Genomic DNA, 18,549 nt, shown 5'->3' with positions numbered 1-18,549 from the left:
GGCTGGGCCCGTGAGCCATGGCCAGTGAGCCTGCGCGTCCGGAGCCTGTGCTCCGCAACGGGAGAGGCCACAGCAGTGAGAGGCCCGCGTACCTCAAAAAAAAAAAAAAAAAAAAGAAAGAAAAAATCTGTAAAGGGGAGGCCGGTTAAATCCTTCAAAAAGAGAATTTACAGCTTGTGCTTTCCTCAGATTTATTTACCAAGCAGGCAGTTGCATGTTATCAAACAGGCAGGGAGTAGAAATGTCAAGTGTACAGGCTTTATAGTGCTGTTCCTACTGTGACATTTGAACCAAGAACCACAGAACATGCCTCTCTGTGGGGTGGCATGTGGCAGATAAGCTGGCCTTTTGTGTGTGTGATTTGGGGGGACACACCATTAATTGTCACATATGCTTCCATCATGTGGTTCCCCCAGCTTTCTTGGGCTGGGCTGGGCTGGTGAGGGTCAGAAAAGCGGTACAATCCAACTGGCTCCTTTTGGGGCAATGCCAGAAAGACCCTCACTGAAGAGTGAATTAGGTTATTTCTTTGTCCAACAAGCATGTGTTGAGTACTTACTAAGTGCAGGGCTCTTACTGGCCTCCCAGGGGATACCCAGCTCTGTAGCGTGGAGCATGTGATCCGGAGTCTGGTACTGCTGGATTCCACTGGGGTTCTGCCATCTCACAGTGGTGCAGGTCAATTCTCCATCCCTCCCTCCACCCGATTGGGGCCTCCCTTTCCCTGTCTGTAGAGGGGGTGGGGGTGGTTCATAACGACTAACTCCTGTATTGTTTCAAGGATGAAATGATGGTTCATACAGAGCATTTAGCACAGTGCCTGGCACATAGTAGGTGCTCAGCACCTGGTACTTTTGATCATAGTAAGTATAGATCCCAGCGTTAAGATCTGTACCCTGTTATGGGAGGAGTGACAAGGCGTGCACTCAGATCAGGGTGACACAAGATAAGTCAGATAAGAACCACTGGAAAGGTGTATTCATTCACCCATTCACTGAAAAAAATAAATCAGAGCACCCCAAACGTGCCAGGTGCCGTGCTAGGGCAAGGAGGGCAGTGGTGAATAAGGCAGATACTACCCCTGCCCGCGTGGAGCTGTGGCTTAGTGTCAGACGCAGAAGCTAAGCAGGCAGGCCACACTGAAGAAGAGTTATGTGCTGAAGTGGGAAAAAGAAGGTGCAGGGGTAAGGACTGATGGGGGTGGGAGAAGGTGATGGGACAGGGTGGGGCCTCTCTGAGGAGGTGCTGTCGCAGCTGAGATCTGAATGATGAGGAGGAACAAGACAGGTGACGGGGGCAGGAAGAGCATTCCAGGCGGAAGGAACAGAGGGCACGGAGGCTTGATGGTTGCAGAAGGGACAGGGGTGGGCTGGGCATACACTGCTAGCGTGTCTGAGAGGACTCAACCAAAGCTTCAGGAAGCAATGGCATTTAAGCTGATCCTCGAAGACTGATAGGACTTCACAGGTGGAGGCAGCGGCCTCGGTGAGGTATGACAGCCGGGAAACAGGCCATGCAGGTGGAGGGGCCCCAGTGGCCGTCACGTTTTGGTCCTGCCTTCCTTGGGAGATGCTGCTGCTTTCATTTAAGGGAGAGAGAGAAGGGTTGATCTCGTATAATCGCATCTCTGTGCTCTCCCCTGCTCCCTTCCACGCCCCACATTCATCTGCTCCATTCTCCTTTTACACACCAGGAGCGGGAGGCAAGCACGGACTGGGAGTTTCACCCCGTAACCTGCCCATTTGTCCTGGCTGTGACCCTAGCTTTGGAGGAACATCAGATCAGTCTCATGTCATGCACAGGCTGCATCTGCAGACCTTATAGAATCTGAAAGTTGCATTTTGCAAGACTAGTTTCGCCTCAGGTTTAAATGTCAATTTGGGGGATGCCGTCTTGAAGGTATTGGTCTACGGCCGTGGTGGCTGAGGGGCTTTAGTTTCGCCTCAGGTTTAAATGTCAATTTGGGGGATGCCGTCTTGAAGGTATTGGTCTACGGCCGTGATGGCTGAGGGGCTTGCTGTCGGCAGCGTCAATCTCATGGCCGCTTTGCAAGCTGTCTCCCCGCTCCTTCCCCCTCCCAGCGTCCTTAGTAGCTGTGTGAGTATTGGGGGATCTTAAAGCCACCTCTGCTATAATAACATCAATTAAAATGTATTGAGCACTTACCTGCAACATACCAACCACTGTTTTAAGCATTTTATATTGTTATCTCAGTGTTCACAGCAACTGGGTAAGGCAGGTACTATGATTAGTCCCATTTTACAGATGGGGAGACGGAGGCACAGAGAGAGGGAGGGACTTGCCTTGAGCTAGCTCTTAATTACTACCTCATACCGCCGCCCCCCCGAAGTGCTTTCCATTTTTTTCAGCATTTCTCATCCTTATTGGGAGCACATTGAGTTGTGGCTGCTGCTAATTCGCAGCTGTTTCTACACATCAAAATGTTGCTCTTAAATCTTTGATTCTCAGGGCCATTTTGTAGCCGTAGCCTTGCCATTCAAAGAAACTTTGAGTGACATTGTTATAGGATATTTTTTAAAGGTGTTATAGACACAGTGACTGTTGAAATAGTGGGACACTTCTTACCAGAAGCCACTTGCAGAAGTTCTGATGCATATAAACAGCCACCTTCTCCCTTCCAGACTGAAGATTGACAGGTCTTGTCTTGGTTAGTCAAAGTGGCGCCCTCCGTGTGGCAATATCCTGGATAAGTTTATATATCCCTCCCCCGACCCCAGCCTCAGCTTTGAAATTATGCAAATTCTTGGCAGATTGTTCTAAATTGGGAAATATTCATTTATATCATTTCACATTTTGTGCAACAAGCAAGACGTTATTGAGAGTTTATTTCAAATTCGTATTATTCCAAGTTGCATAAACTGGGTCTGAGAGCAGTTTCACCATGGGTCTGTCTCCCACGGGACAGAGAGGCCAGTCCCTGGGGATCCTCTGACAATCACTGAGACCTCTTCTCTCCTACAGGTTGGCCAGCCGGAGCAGTGACAAGGACGGGGACTCCGTCCACACAGCCAGTGAAGTCCCGCTGACCCCGCAGACCAACTCCCCAGATCGGAGATGCTCGTCTTCAGACGCATCTAAGTCTACGTACAGCCTGACCCGGAGGATTTCGAGTAAGCCTCTCTGCCGTGACTGTCAGGGGTCTTGGCTCGAGCAAGCCTTGCTGCTCAGCTGCCACTCAGAGTCCGTGAAGTACACCCCCGTTATCTGGGTCCCCAGGACAAATGGAGAAAGCTGGCGTTCCCAGACACTCAGGTGCATCCCCGGGAAAGGCGCGAAGGACGGGGTCATCTCTGGGGAGGGGGTGGAGTGGTGTGACAGTCCAGGAGACAAGATGACAGAGATAATGGCAGTGTGACAGAGGAGCGCATCGCACCTGATTTCTTCCAAGTTCAGTAAGAAGCGATCATTTTGATTGATTTTTGTAGTATTGATCACAAGTTTCATTGAATTGGCTCAGTTGATGACATTGTCAGCCTATATCGTTTCGGACCCCGAAAGGCAAGTGTTAGGTTACCATGTTACACGGCAGGGCTTGCAAATTCAAGTGACTTCAGGGGCCAAATGGATTGTGTCGGTGCCTGAGTGCAGAGGGTTGGGGAGAGATAAATAGCACCCCCATGCAATGACAAATGGCAGCCGACTCTTGGCCTTGTACTAGGGCAGGGTGGGGATTGGAGCCAGTTAGGAAGCTGATGTCTCATTGGACGGGGGCAGCTACTACTCAGCTCTTGCCATGTGGGATTGTATTGCCTGATCTTTGGAAAGAGGAACCGGCAGTCCGGGTTTTTATATGAAACTTCCTTACTTTTAAACCCAAGCAGAATGTATCCCTGAGGCCACTCAGTTTGTCCACTCTGATGTATAGCCTGTGTGTTTGACCAGATGGCATGATTTGGGTGGGGAGGAGAAAGCCCGGAGACTCCCAGCCTCCTGTCACTCCCCAAATGGGTCTCCTCTGTCTCATTCAGCTGATGTCTGAAATTCACTTAACCGGGAAAAAGCTTAAATTCATGAAACTAATCCACTCAGTTGGAAATGATTGATGTCTGATCTTTCCCGGGAGTAGGTGGGGAAGAAGAAGGAAGTAAAGTTCAAGGGCTTGAAATAGTGAAACGGAGGGGATGTCAGGCTTCTGTAGCCTCAGTCTTTCCATCTGTAGAATGAGAGGGCTGACCTGCCCCGTGCTGTGCTATACAGCGGCCACCACCCACATGTGGCTGAGCTGAGATGCCCCGCACCTGTTACATACCCAATGGTTTTTGAAGCCAGTGTGAAAAAGAGAATTTATAGTGTCTCACTAAAATGTTTTTATAGTGAGTGCATATTGAAATGATTATATTTTGGATATATTGGGTTAAATAAAATATTAAAATTAATTTCACCTGTTTCTTTGCAGTTTTCAAAAATTGTGGCTACCAGAAAATTTTAAGTTACCTTTGTGGCTCGTACATCTGTATCTGGCTCGCATTTATTTTCTCTTGGATGGCGCTAGTCTAGATGATTCCTAAATCTCGTGCCCAGCTCTATACAGAGGTGACTGCATTTAGCACATATTTATCAGAGAGTGCAGCCACGCACCGGCAAAGGCTCGTGATTTTAGCCAGCAAGACAGGCTTTGGGCAATTAACAAGATGCCATGAAAGGACAAATACCAATCCTACTAATATGAGGCATCTCGTAATCAAACTCCTAAGCCCAGAGAGGAGAATATGGTTACCAGGGGGAGCTGGAACCAGGCAGGTGTTGGTTTCACTTATGCCAGATGAGTAAGTTCTGGAGATTCACTGTCCAGCAGAGTGCATAAAATTAACAGTACTGTATGGAGTACTTAAAAAAGAGGGTAGATCTTATGTTCTTACCGCACACATAAAATTAAATAAATAAAGAAGGCAGGAGGAAACTTTTGAAGGTGATGGATACGTTTATGGTATAGATTGTGGTGACGGTGTCATGGGTGCAAACTTATCTCCAAACTCGTCAAGTTGTGTATATTAAATATAGACAGGTTTTTGTATGTCAATCATGCCTCAATTAAGTGCTTTAAAAATGAAAAAAGAATGCCATGAGCTCATTGCTAGAATAGAGGGATGAGCAGAGATTTGGAATGATGAACCTGGGAGCAGTGAACTCTGCTGCTTGCTGGGGAGAGGTACCCCGTAAGTGACGAGGTGTGAATGTGATCCTTGAAGATGGGTAATAGCTACCATTTAGTGCCTCTTAACCATGTGCACGCTCTGTGCTGAGCCCTCTCTGTGCATTGCTCAGTGAATCTTCACCACAGTCCCTGAGATGGGTGCTGTGATTGACTCCATGTTTCAGATGGGAAAACCGAGGGTGTAAAATGTGCCTGTAGTCACATGGCTCATTACTAGAGATTCACACTCACTGGGAAGTAGCCGGGTTGGAATTTGACCCAGGCACTGTGGCCCCAGAGCCTACTCTGTGAAAGTGGAGGCAGTATAGGGTAATGGTTAGAGCCAGACTCTGGGGCCAGACAGGTGGGGCTTGACTCCTGGCTCCTCCTCTTACTAGTTGTGTGACCTTTGGTGAGTGACTTAAAGTTTCTGTTTCCTCACGTGTAAAGTGGAGATAACAGTCACTGGCTAATACCTTGTGAAGATTAGATGACTGGATATACGCAGTGCAGTTAGGGCAGTGCCTGGCGCTTAGCTGCCGTGTTGATGGCGATGGGGATGGCTGTACCGCCAGGCTGCCTCCCATAGAGTAAATAAGAGGATTTCCGGCAGTGGAGAGCACCTGGCAAAGAGCATCCTGAAGCAGAGCGAACAGGTGTGAGGATCCGGGAAATGTCGTCCGTCTCACAGATCGGCCCAGGTCCGGTCCGGTACTTGGTGTGGTGTTCATTGTTATTTCTGATGGGTGTGTAGGTCTCGAGTCCAGACGACCCAGCTCCCCACTCATCGATATTAAACCCATCGAGTTCGGTGTTCTCAGCGCGAAGAAGGAGCCCATCCAGCCCTCGGTGCTCAGACGGACCTATACCCCGGATGACTATTTCAGAAAGTTCGAGCCCCACCTGTACTCCCTCGGCTCCAACAGAGACGACGTGGACTTTCTGACGGACGCAGAGATCCTGTCCAAGTACCAGCTGGGCATGCTGCACTTCAGCACCCAGTACGACCTGCTGCACAACCACCTGACGGTGCGCGTGATCGAGGCCAGGGACCTGCCACCTCCCATCTCCCACGACGGCGCGCGCCAGGACATGGCGCACTCCAACCCCTACGTCAAGATCTGCCTCCTGCCGGACCAGAAGAACTCCAAGCAGACCGGGGTCAAACGCAAGACCCAGAAGCCCGTGTTCGAGGAGCGCTACACCTTCGAGATCCCCTTCCTGGAGGCGCAGAGGAGGACCCTGCTCCTGACTGTGCTGGACTTTGATAAGTTCTCACGCCACTGTGTCATCGGCAAGGTGGCCGTGCCTTTGTGCGAGGTCGACTTGGTGAAAGGCGGACACTGGTGGAAGGCGCTGATTCCCAGTTCTCAGGTAAGGGGTGGGTTGGCAGCGTCTCCTCTTGGGAGCTTTTAAAAAAGTGATTATTTTTATCTCAGTATTTAACTTTTTCTTTTTTGCATTTTTAAAACCTTTGGTTTTTTAAATAATTTTTGACTCCCAACAAGTTGCAAGAACAGTACAGAGTCCTGTGTATTCTTCATCCAGCTTCCCCGATGATAAATCTGATACGATCTGAGTGCATTAGTGATACCAGAAAACTGATGTTGGTAACTAAACTACAGACCCTATGCAACTTTTCACCAGTTTTCACATGCACCGCCGTGTGTGTGTGTGTGTGTGTGTGTGTGTGTGTGTGTGTGTGTAGTTCTATGAAATTTTATCATGTGTATGGGTTCATGTAGCCACCACTGCCCTGGGAGCTTTTTGTCATTGATGCTGGGTTATTTACTAAGGAGAGTGATTGTCCAGGGTATGAAGCTATCAGTCATTTTGACTTTCAGAAATTGCTTTGGGAAAAATAAAATGAAGGCTGAAGAACGGGATGATAGATGGATGTTTTTCAGGCAAATTGTGAGATTAGCTTCCTTCCCTCTTCCAGCCCAGGGAAGAGCAATTGGCTGCTTGGGGAGCCACCCATGGACCAGGCTGTCCCACCAGTGGGCTTTTAGGGTCCCTCCCTTGGGCATTCTGTGGGCTGGAGGACAGCACTGCCCCCACTGTGGGGGGGCAAAAGAAAAGATATGAGGGGAGTGTACGGGAAGGAAAAAACCCCACCAGTTGGAGGCTGGTCTAGACCATCCACGCCCGGACAGTGATCCTGTGTAATGCAGATGGGGTTATTTTGCATCAAATACATCAAGGTGCTTCTAAAGCTGAGCTCTACTGGCCAGGGATTTGATGAGCTAGCATCACATTTGGGGTGCAGGTGTTAAACATGAGGACTGGAGGGGCTGTTCCACTGTGTGTGTGTGTGTGTGTGTGTGTGTGTGTTCGGCAAGGTGGCCGTGCCTTTGTGCGAGGTCGACTTGGTGAAAGGCGGACACTGGTGGAAGGCGCTGATTCCCAGTTCTCAGGTAAGGGGTGGGTTGGCAGCGTCTCCTCTTGGGAGCTTTTAAAAAAGTGATTATTTTTATCTCAGTATTTAACTTTTTCTTTTTTGCATTTTTAAAACCTTTGGTTTTTTAAATAATTTTTGACTCCCAACAAGTTGCAAGAACAGTACAGAGAGTCCTGTGTATTCTTCATCCAGCTTCCCCGATGATAAATCTGATACGATCTGAGTGCATTAGTGATACCAGAAAACTGATGTTGGTAACTAAACTACAGACCCTATGCAACTTTTCACCAGTTTTCACATGCACCGCCGTGTGTGTGTGTGTGTGTGTGTGTGTGTGTGTGTGTGTAGTTCTATGAAATTTTATCATGTGTATGGGTTCATGTAGCCACCACTGCCCTGGGAGCTTTTTGTCATTGATGCTGGGTTATTTACTAAGGAGAGTGATTGTCCAGGGTATGAAGCTATCAGTCATTTTGACTTTCAGAAATTGCTTTGGGAAAAATAAAATGAAGGCTGAAGAACGGGATGATAGATGGATGTTTTTCAGGCAAATTGTGAGATTAGCTTCCTTCCCTCTTCCAGCCCAGGGAAGAGCAATTGGCTGCTTGGGGAGCCACCCATGGACCAGGCTGTCCCACCAGTGGGCTTTTAGGGTCCCTCCCTTGGGCATTCTGTGGGCTGGAGGACAGCACTGCCCCCACTGTGGGGGGGCAAAAGAAAAGATATGAGGGGAGTGTACGGGAAGGAAAAAACCCCACCAGTTGGAGGCTGGTCTAGACCATCCACGCCCGGACAGTGATCCTGTGTAATGCAGATGGGGTTATTTTGCATCAAATACATCAAGGTGCTTCTAAAGCTGAGCTCTACTGGCCAGGGATTTGATGAGCTAGCATCACATTTGGGGTGCAGGTGTTAAACATGAGGACTGGAGGGGCTGTTCCACTGTGTGTGTGTGTGTGTGTGTGTGTGTACACATCTTCAAAGCTATCACTCTCTTAGTTTGGATTCCCCAAGAAAAAGAAGACCCCGAGGCAGGGGAAGTCATTTAATAGGGAGGTGACACCAGAGGAAACACCAGGAGGGGGTGGGAAAGTCGCATGAAGGGTGCAGTTATTGAGCCACCACCACTGTGGGTGACTGGAGCTGAAACCTGCTGGGGGAACTGGGAGCCAGTGTCACACACACACCGAAGAGCCTTTCCACCTGAGGGGTGAGGGAGCCGGGGTCTTTGTACAGCACCTCCTCTCAGCCACTGAATGAGGGCTGGGGGGATGGGGAGGTTCATTTCCTGGTATTTCTGTCCTGTTATGCTGGCAGGTACAGAGACTTTTGATATCCACAAATGCAAAAAAAGCGCAGGAGCTGGCAGGCTGAAGTGGTCACGGTCAGAAGAAGGTGGGCACGATGTTGGCAATGTCTGCTGTAATCCCAAATCCACTTTCCCGTCACACGATCAGGATATATATGGTGCTTTCTTTGTATCCTCCTCGATATTTGATATCATTCGGTTTTCAACTTTCAAGAAAATTATGTTGAAAGAGGGAGGCCCACCTGACAAAATAAATTCCAAATTGCCAGCTCCCCTCTTCACATCAGTGGAAGGCCCCGGAGGTAGAGAATCTGGACATCCCCATACCTTGGCTCTTTTAGGTCTTGGCTGAAAGGTTACCTTGCCTGAAATGGAAAGGCTTCCTGGCCCATCTGCCCTGGTTTGTTTCTCCTGAAAGCTGAGGCCAAGGCAGGGGCCTGGGTGCAGATCGTTAATTTAGGAGGTGATCCAAAGAAGCAGGAGTGAGGGCCGAGGAGGAGACAGGGAAGGAGGGAACGTCAAAGCCAGTGGTGGTTCTGAAGGTGGCCGTTCTGTTACTGGGATGGGCGTGGACCCCGTCCTAGCACACTGGCCAGGTGGGCTCCCGAAACCTCACAGAAGGGCTAGGGCAGAAAAGAGAAGGAGCCCATGTGTGCTGGTGTGCACGCACCAGGTGCGCTGCTCTCTGCCTGAGCTGAGACCTCGCCCAGACAGGAGCATGGGAGCATATGTATCAGACGCCAGAGGCAGCCCCCGCCCCGGGCACTCCCTGTGCCCTTCTCCTGCTTTATTTTTCTCTATGGCACTTGTCATCATCCGTAGACCGTACGTTTTATGGTCTGTCTCCCCTGCTAGTATGTGAACCCTGTGAGGGCAGTGACTTTTGTCTGTTTGCTCACCGCTCTCTCCCCTGCCCCTGGAACAGTAAATTTCCTTCTTCCCTTCCTCCCCCCTTCCTCCCTTCCTTCTTCTTCTTCCTTCTCATGTAAAGAAAGGCTCATGGAAATTGAGGGAAGAATGGACTCATATCTGCCATCTCAAGCTTGCTCTGGAATTCATACTCTTTGAGTGGGAAGGTCAGCTGTCTGCAGTTGGGGTCCCGAGAAGCAGAGCCTGAGATAGGATTTCAGTGTGGATTCGTTTCCTTAGGGCTGCTGTGACAAAGCACCACAAATCGGGTGGCTTAAAACTACAGAAATGTATTGTCGCAGAGTTTGGAGGCTAAGTCGAAGATCAAGGTGCTGGCAGAACCGTGCTTCCTCTGAAACCTAGAGGGGATCCTTCCTTGCCTATTTCTAGCTTCTGGTTGTTGGCAGTCTGGGCTTATAGCTGCATCACTCTCATCTCTGCCTCCCCCTCACATAGCCTGCCTTCTCTGTGTGTGTGTCTGTGTCTTTTCTTGTAAGAACATCAGTCATGTTGGATTAGGGGCCCACCCTACTCCAGGATGACCTCATCTTCAATAATCACATCTGGTACGACCCTATTTCCAAATAAGGTCACATTCTGAGGTACTGGGGGCTAGGAGGTCAACACACCTTTGGGGGATACAGTTCAACCCAAAATGGGATGCAAGAGAAAACCCTGCAGGGGTGGGTGTGAAGTGGTCTAGGTGAAGGGTGACAGCCAAACAAGGCTGAGCCTCAGCCTGGTGTGTGGTGGGGAGGGGACTCTGGGTCCTGGATCTCATTGCAGCATTTCCTCCTTCAGACAAGGGAGCCAGCCAGCCCACATTGTCAGTCATTGGCGGGGACCCTACTGGGAAATCCGATTTTCAGCCGGGCAGCCCTGGGCCTCCCTGAAGCCTCTATACTATGGAACAGTGGTTCTGAACAGGGACAGTTTTGGTCCCAGGACATTTGTCAGTGCTGGGAGACGTTTTGGGTTTGGTGGATGGGAGAGTGCTGCTGGCCTCTGGTGGGTAGAGACTAGAGATGCTGCTAAACATCCCACAATGCACAGGATAAACCCTACAACACAGAATGATCCGGCCCAAGATGTCCACAGTGCTGAGGCTGAGAAAGCCTGCTGTGGGGTGAAGGGGAGGATGGAGGTTGGGGGGACGGAGCAGGGTCTGCCATGACAGGCAAGACGGGAGCTGGGCTGTTCCCTGTTGGGGAAGGAGGGTTTTCCAGGGAGAGACAGTTGTCAGGGGTCGGGGTCGGGCCAAGGGGAAGATGACGTGAGGGGCAGATCTCCAGGTAGCTGCTTTGGTTTTCATTCCAAATGTGAAAAAGGAGATACCGGTTTTGAACAAAAATCCACATCAAGCAAAATAGGCCTGCATTGGAGACAGAAAACGTAATCCTCACACAGTGCGCCCAGACCGTTAGGTTGGCCATCACCGCTGATTTCCATTGGAGGCAGGCGTCTGCCTTCACCAGAGCCTCCGAAGATGCAGCTGCGTGGGCGGCGGGGGCGGCGTGGGGGGAAGCAGTTTCTCGTTTTCAGCCTGACTTCGCGGGTGGGGGTATGTGGGTCAGAGCGACTGAGGGTTTATTAGTTCTACAGTCTCTACCGTGGAGACCCCGTGGGGACGTATAGATTGCTGGCTTGTAGGGCCAGCATATAGGCATCTTCTGGCTCACGGCAGAATGTCCCAGTTGTTTTGTGCCTTTGAACATTGTGTCTTTGATCTTGACATTCAGGAAATTAGCAGCTAATGGATCTACTGCAGATGTTTTGGTCACACTGAGAACGCTGGGCCAAAAGATAATGGAAATGAAGACATAGAAATACCGAAGTGTGTGGTGTGATTGATGTGGTATGGAGTTATAGTGGCTGCTGAGAGAAATTCTCTCATACAAGTGGATTGAAGTGAATTGATACTTTGGCCATTTAGAGGTGAAATCCATGTAGTCTCAACTCTCTTTTAAAAAATCATTAATAATTGTGACAAAACACACATAACATAAAATTAACCATCTTTCAGTGGTATTGAGTACATACACACACGTCCTCACCCCCCACCCACATCCAGAACTCTTTTCATCTTGCAAGAAATGAAACTCTGTCCCCATTAAACAATAGCTCCCCACACCCCACTGGCCCCAGCCCCTGGCAACCACCACTCTACTTTCTGTTTGACTACTTTGGGTACCTCCTATAAGTGGAATGACACAATATTTGTCTCTTTGGGGCTGGTTTATTTCACTTAGCATGATGTCCTCAAGGTTCATCCACGTTGTAGCATGTAGCAGGATTTCCTTCCTTTTGAAGGCTGTGTAATATTCCACTGTGTGGATAGACCACGTTTTGTTTGTTTTTTCATGCATCCATTGATGGATGCTTGGTTGCTTCCACGTTTTGGTTACTGTGAATAATGCTGCTATGAACAGGGGTGTGCAGTTATTTCTTCAGCCTTTTTTTGAGCCAGAAAAATATTCAGGATGAAGGACGTTCATTTTCCCTTGAGATCATGTGGTTTGGGGAGGGAAGGAAGGGGGAGGGAGGTGGAAAGAGCAGAGGTCCCGTGGGCATGCCAGAACCTCACAGAGCATTAGGAGGAACCAGAGTTCTTGTTCCAGCCCTTTCACTAGTTCCCTTGCGACTGGAGTCATGTAACCTCGTAGGTCTTGGTTTGCTCGTGTCAAGTGGAGACATGGTACCTGCTGCCCACTCCCTTGCAGTGCATCTCTAGGGCTATAAACTCTTCTCAGGAGAAAGTAGCTTCTGGCTGTGAAAGTCCCTCGAATTGAGGAAAATTATAAATATACTGTACATTATAAATATACAATAAAAATATTGTACATATATAAACTATCTGTTTATTTAGTCAATGAATATTTGTTAGGTGATTGTCATGTTCTAGGGGCTGGGGCTACTAATTTCACTCTGAGTTTCCTGAGTGTCTACCATGAGCCAAGCAATGTTCTACACGTGCTCACTTGTCTGTCTTCACAAGGGCCCATTTTACAAAGTGGGGAAACTGGGCAGAGAGAAGTTAAGTAATCTTTCTGTGCTGAGTGGTAGAACTGAGGCTCTTTGGCTTAAAAAGTGATGTACCATAACCAAGACATTAGACTGGTTCTCTACAGCAAGCAAAACAGAGCCCCTGCCCTCATGGAGCTTACATTCTAGTGGACGGAGATACTCAGTGAATGAATTAACACATCATGCCTGTTGGCATTGTCTCTGCCAGGAGGAAAAATAAAGCAGGATAAGGGGCTGGAGAGGGGTGGCTGAGTGGTGAGAGTGGGGAAGCTGTTCTAGGTGGGTGAGGAGATGGCATTTAAGTAGAGAGCTGGAAGGGTTGAGGGAGTGAGCCTGGAGGATGTCCAGGGGAAGAGCATTCCAAACAGTGAGTACAGGAAGTGCAAAGGCCCTGAGGCAGAGTGTGTTGAAGGCTGGAGGAGAGTGAGTGAGGGGAGAGCAGCAGGAGTTGAGGTTGAACTGGCTTAAAAGGCCCCATCACATTGATCTTGTAGGCTGAGGTAAAGACTTGGATTTTATTCCTATGGGTGATGGGAAGCCTTGGAGTATTTTGAGAAGGAGGAGTGACCCAGCCAGGCTGCCTGGAGAGAACTGTTCCTGGGGGACCCACAAGTACTTATTTCCAAAATATATAAAGAACTCCAACTAACATAACATCATAAAGCAACTATAACCCCAATTTAAAAAAAGCGAAAGAAAAAAAAAACCTCCAATGACTCAAAAATAAAAGACAAAATCCAATTTTTAAATGGGCAACAAATTTGAACAGATGTTTCACAGAAGAAGACTCATGCAAATGGTCTAAAAGCACATAGAAAAGTGCTCAACTTCATTATCCATCAGAGAAATGCAGGTTAAAACCTTAGTGAGATACCACTACAACCCACCTACCAGAATGTCTAAAATCACAAAGACTGACAACATCCAATGTTGGTGAAGATATGGAGCCACTGGAACTCTCAGGCAGTGCTGTGGGTATATCATGTGATGTAACCACTTAGGAAGAAATTCTAGTGGTTTCTTGTAAAACTAAACCGATATCTACCCCACGATCCAGCAGTGCCACTCCCAAGAGAAATGAAAATGTTATGTCCACACAAAAACTTGTACATGCATATTCAAAGAAGCTCTACATGTAATAGCCCCAAACTAGAAATTGCCCAGGTGTCCATCAACAGGATAAAGGATAATAAACTATGGTATATTCATATAATGGAACATTATTCAGCAATAAGAAGGAAAAAGGACTGATACAGCATGGATGAATGTCACAAACATTATGCTAAGTAGAACATCCTGCTGACAACCATTATGAGAAATAGAAATCAGACCCAAGAGAGCCCATATAGATGATTGCATATATATAAAGTTCAAGAAACGACAAAACTAATCTATGGTGAAAAATCAAAACAGTGGTTGTGACTGGGGAAGGGGATTGACTGGAAGGGGGCCAAAGGGAAGTTTCTAGACTAATAGTGATAGGGCGTTGGATACACAGGTGTATGCATTTGTCAAACTCATCACTTAAGGTTTGCACATTTCATTGCATATAAATTTTATCTGAAAAATAAAAGAGCCATAAACATCAAATTCTGGTTAATGATATGCCTGCTGAAGTGTTCAGGTCACTAGTACCTGCAACTTACTTTAAAATGCTCTCAGAAAAAGATTGATAGATATGCGATAAAGCAAATATAGCATATTTTCAAAATATTAGTTGCAGAATTAATAACTGTTCATTGTACGAGCTCGGTGATATATTTAAAGGGGTTCAGTGTACAGTTATTTCAGCTTCTCTGTATTTGATAACGTTCATAAGAAAATGTTGGGGAACACCAGTGAGGAGTAATATCCTGCAGGCTTCCAGGTGGGAGGGGGAGCGGACAAGTGCCCAGCTTGGGAGAGTTTGAAGGCAGAGTCTTTGATCCTCAGAGCCAGCCCTTAGCCTTTACACTCCAGCTTCAGGGGTGCTGTAAATGAGGGCTCTCAAACAGAGGGGGGATTCTCAAACAGCGGATGCTGCTGTTGTCTTACTTCCCGAGCATCAGAATCAGCCAGGAGCTGTGCCTGTGTGGTTCCCAGACGTCAGCCTCCTGGATTCCGATTTCTTAAGTCCTGGGTGAACCTGCACTTGAGTGAATGTGCTGGGAGAGTCTGACGTAAGTGAACTGCGGACCTCATTCTGGGAGGCACTTGGGTGGCCAGTGGAATGTTGAAGGGGCTTGGCTGTTGCAGCTGGACAAACAGGTCTGAGATGTGGTCTCGCTGGTCGGCTGCTGTGTTGGTTTAATGAGCTGGCCTGGCTGCCTGCAAGCCCGATATAGGCTGCCATTAGGATGGTATTTTATGGAGCCATCTGGGAAAGGAGCAGGCTCCGTGTAGCGTGCTCTTAGATGTTCTTGGGGGATAATTCTGAGTCATGTGGGGTGTAGTATCTTTTATTACAAAGCCACATCGCCTGCTGAGGAACAATGTTTGATTTGAGCCCAGAAAAAGAAAATGTGCTTAGTCAAAAGTGATATTTGCACATCTGGCTGCTGGATATTTATGTTTCTGAAAACTGCTTTAATGTGAGATTTGCTTTGTCCAAAGGAACACCTTTTAGACCTTCAGTGCCTATAATTCAGGGCCCTGTGGCTTAGGAAGTGAAGTCTGTGTGTGTTGCCTTTGCAGCATAAGAGTCAGAGGTGGTGGCAATAAGCGTGTTCTGGTTCTTATCATGTACCAGACCCTGGGCTCGGTGTAATACTTAATGATTCTTCACCAGATAGATGGCACTGGCACCTGCATTTTACAGATGGAGACCCTGAGCCTCAGGAAGGTTAAGAAACTTACCCAAAATTGCACAGCTGGAGTAGGGACTTGAACCTGATACTGACAGCAAGCTCATATCCATAACCGCTATGAAATAATCTATTTAGGAGGAAGTCCTGGCTGAGGACTTTGTAAATTGACTTACCCCGTGTAACTTGGATGTGATTAGACTGTATTTCTCATACGTATACCCAGATTTTTATATCAGTGTGTATCTTGTTTCTTTCCACCTTTGGAGCCATTCAGAGGAATTCTGTGTTTGCTTGGAGCCCCTTAGGAGAGCCTTCAGAGTCTGAGGGGTGAGCTGGTGGCCTTCTTCAGGAGCACCAAACTGATTGGATCTTTGGAAGAGGCCAAAGGACAGTCTGATTTGGTAACCAAGTTGATTGTCAGTGTGGGGACTGCTGTTCTGATTGAGCAATAGAAGAAAAATTGCATGACTCTGAAGTAAGAGATTTACTTTCTTAGGTGGCTTCCAAAATGTTGGTTACAGCCAACAGAACCCATCACAGACTGGCTTTGGTCAAAGAGGAAAGTCTGTGGTTGTGTGGGCTCCAGGCTCCACTGAGTCTGGGGTCCAGGTTGTATCCTGGGAATCTCTCAGCTGGAATGTTCCTCAGCGCCGCCTTTGTCCGTTGCCTTTCTTCTCAGGAAGGCCCTTTCCCCAGGGAAGCAAAACCCGGGCTTACCTCCTGCCAGCTGGGCCACACCAGTGGAAAGAGATCCTCTTTCCCGAAAGTTCCAGAAGTCCCAGGGAGGATTCTCAGGGGCCTGGCCTCCCTCATCCTGCCCTCCTCATGCACAGTGGAGCGTGGCTTTTCACAACTGCTGGAGGCCTTGAAGTGGGAAGGAGTGCAGTTTCAGAGAAGGAAGCATGACTGTCTCCTTACTTCACTGCCATGGCCACAGTTTTCTCTTTATTGCTGAAGCTTCTCTGGCTAATGTCCCCACTGAAGAACTTGGCAGGCAGGGTTCAGGAGCTGGCCCTGGTGGCAGGCATGTGTCAACTATTTGGAACGTCCTGGCGGTGGGTGGGTGGACTTCTAGCCCTGGGAGTGTCTCCCATGGCCTCTTACTGTTGGGGTCCCTTCAGAGAGGAGCAGCCCTGGAGGGTGGGCCCTAGTCAGATGGTCCAATCCCAGCTCCCTTCTCTGGGGCTCACTGCCCCCTGAGAGAGTCATCTATTGGCCTAGGTCGAGCTCCCCTAGAAATAGACCCTGAGATCAAGATTTGAGTGCAAGTATTTTATTTGGGGGGTGATGCCAAGAAGAACCAGTGTTATCAGGCAGGTTTCCACTGTGGGCATCTGGATCGCGACCCTCCTGGGCTCTCGGTGTAGGCTTCCCCAGGGGTGGGGGGCGCTGGGGCATGTGTTCACCAGCTCCCAGCAGGCACAGTTTGAAAGATGTTTCCAGAAGCGCTTAATTCCCCGGGCTCCTCCAGCCTGCCTTATGCATCTGAGGAGAGAGTGTTACCAAACCAAACCAGGGTCGACTCACCTGTGTGCAGTAAAGCCAACCCGCTGACACTGGGTTGTGGTGAAGGAAAGTACAGCATTTATTGCAGGGCACCAAGCAAGGAGAATGGGCAACTCATGCTCAAAAGACCCGAACTTCCAATGGCTTTCAGGGAAGGGGTTTTAAAGGCAGTGGGAGGGAGGGGGCTGCAGGGTGTGTGATCAGCTCGTGCACAATTCTCGGATTGGTCAGCATCAAGGTGAAGTTTCAAGCATCATCAGCCTTCTGGTTTCAACCAGCCTAGGGTCTGTGTTCTTGCGATCAGCAGTTTCCATCTGGAGGGGGTCAGCTTCCTATAAAAACAACTTAGGACTGTGTGTCAGGCCTGTATCTGTGTCTTTCAGGGGACGGGGAGTTGGGTGATCCTGCTATGTGGCAGATTTATAGTCTAAATTGGTACCAGTTTCCCGGCCCAATAGCTGTTCTGTTTCTACATCTTCACGTTTCCTAATCATGAAGTCTTGAGCCAGCCTTTAGAGAATCAAAGGGAGGCCTGAGAAACTAAAGCAAAAGGCTTTTACTTCAAAGGGGCTTGTATATGGTTCCCATCCCCCCTTTTCTTTGGTAGTCCTCAATCTTGAGGGGAACAGGTTCAGGAAAAGAAAGTTTTGGATAGAGAGAGTTAATCATAAACTCAGCAGAGGAACTCAGTTTTAGGGGGACTGGGTTTCAAGAGGACCCTGGTGGCCTGAGACTCTGTGGGCCAGAGAGTCTGAGGGCTGGTCAGGGCCGGGGGCTGGGTTGCACCCTCAGCATCACCACACTTAACCTTGCCACGTCGAAGGCTCCGAGTGCTGGATCTTCCATGTTCCCCCTCCCCTCTCCATTCTTCTTTCCTCTGGGCAGGAAGGTGCAAAGCAGATGAGCAAGACCCCTGGCTAAGTGGATGCCCATGGAGAAAAAGGCGCCGGTCTCCCCTTCTTGAGGAGGAGCCTGATGTTTGCAAGTGACCCTCTTGGCAGCCATCTCTCTCGGTTTTGAGTGGGTGGGCAGGGAAAATGCCCAGCTCTCCCCACTCGGCCAGTACCTCCCTTCTGCTTATAGAGGTGGGAAAGGAGGATGGTTTTGAAAACTGCAGGACCAGGTCTCTGCCTCCTAAAAATCCCGGAGGGAGGTGTTGGGCCCAGTTTTTGCCAGCCCCTTGCTGCCTCTCTCTAGTCCCCAGCTTTGGGCCCAGGCAGCCAGTTCTGGCATCAACAGGAAAAGTCCCCCTCCACATTCTGTCCATGCACAGCTAAAGGCTTAGCCAGACCCTCCATAACATCAGCTTTTGTTATTTATTCTCTGTATCTTTGGCACTTAGAAGGAACTTGATAGGTGTTTTTTGTTTTTTCTTTTTTTTTTTTTTGTGGTACGCGGGCCTCTCACTGCTGTGGCCTCTCCCATTGCAGAGCACAGGCTCCGGATGCGCAGGCTCAGC

At 48.7% G+C, this 18,549-nt stretch overlaps 1 protein-coding gene across 1 annotated transcript in view; it reads left to right on the top strand.

The window, feature by feature from the left end:
- Nucleotides 1–18,549, top strand: part of SYT17 (synaptotagmin 17) — a 68,288-nt gene that overhangs the window by 20,273 nt on the left and 29,466 nt on the right. The window contains exons 4-5 of the mRNA XM_055089745.1: nucleotides 2,983–3,131; nucleotides 5,910–6,529. Of these exons, the coding sequence (XP_054945720.1) occupies nucleotides 2,983–3,131; nucleotides 5,910–6,529 (769 nt within the window). The remainder of the gene's footprint in view (nucleotides 1–2,982; nucleotides 3,132–5,909; nucleotides 6,530–18,549) is intronic.

Source organism: Physeter macrocephalus, chromosome 14 (genome assembly GCF_002837175.3).
Source record: "Physeter macrocephalus isolate SW-GA chromosome 14, ASM283717v5, whole genome shotgun sequence".
Lineage (NCBI taxonomy): Eukaryota > Metazoa > Chordata > Mammalia > Artiodactyla > Physeteridae > Physeter > Physeter macrocephalus.
The sequence above is the reverse complement of the archived record's forward strand: the minus strand, read 5'-3'. Positions and strand labels throughout refer to the sequence as shown.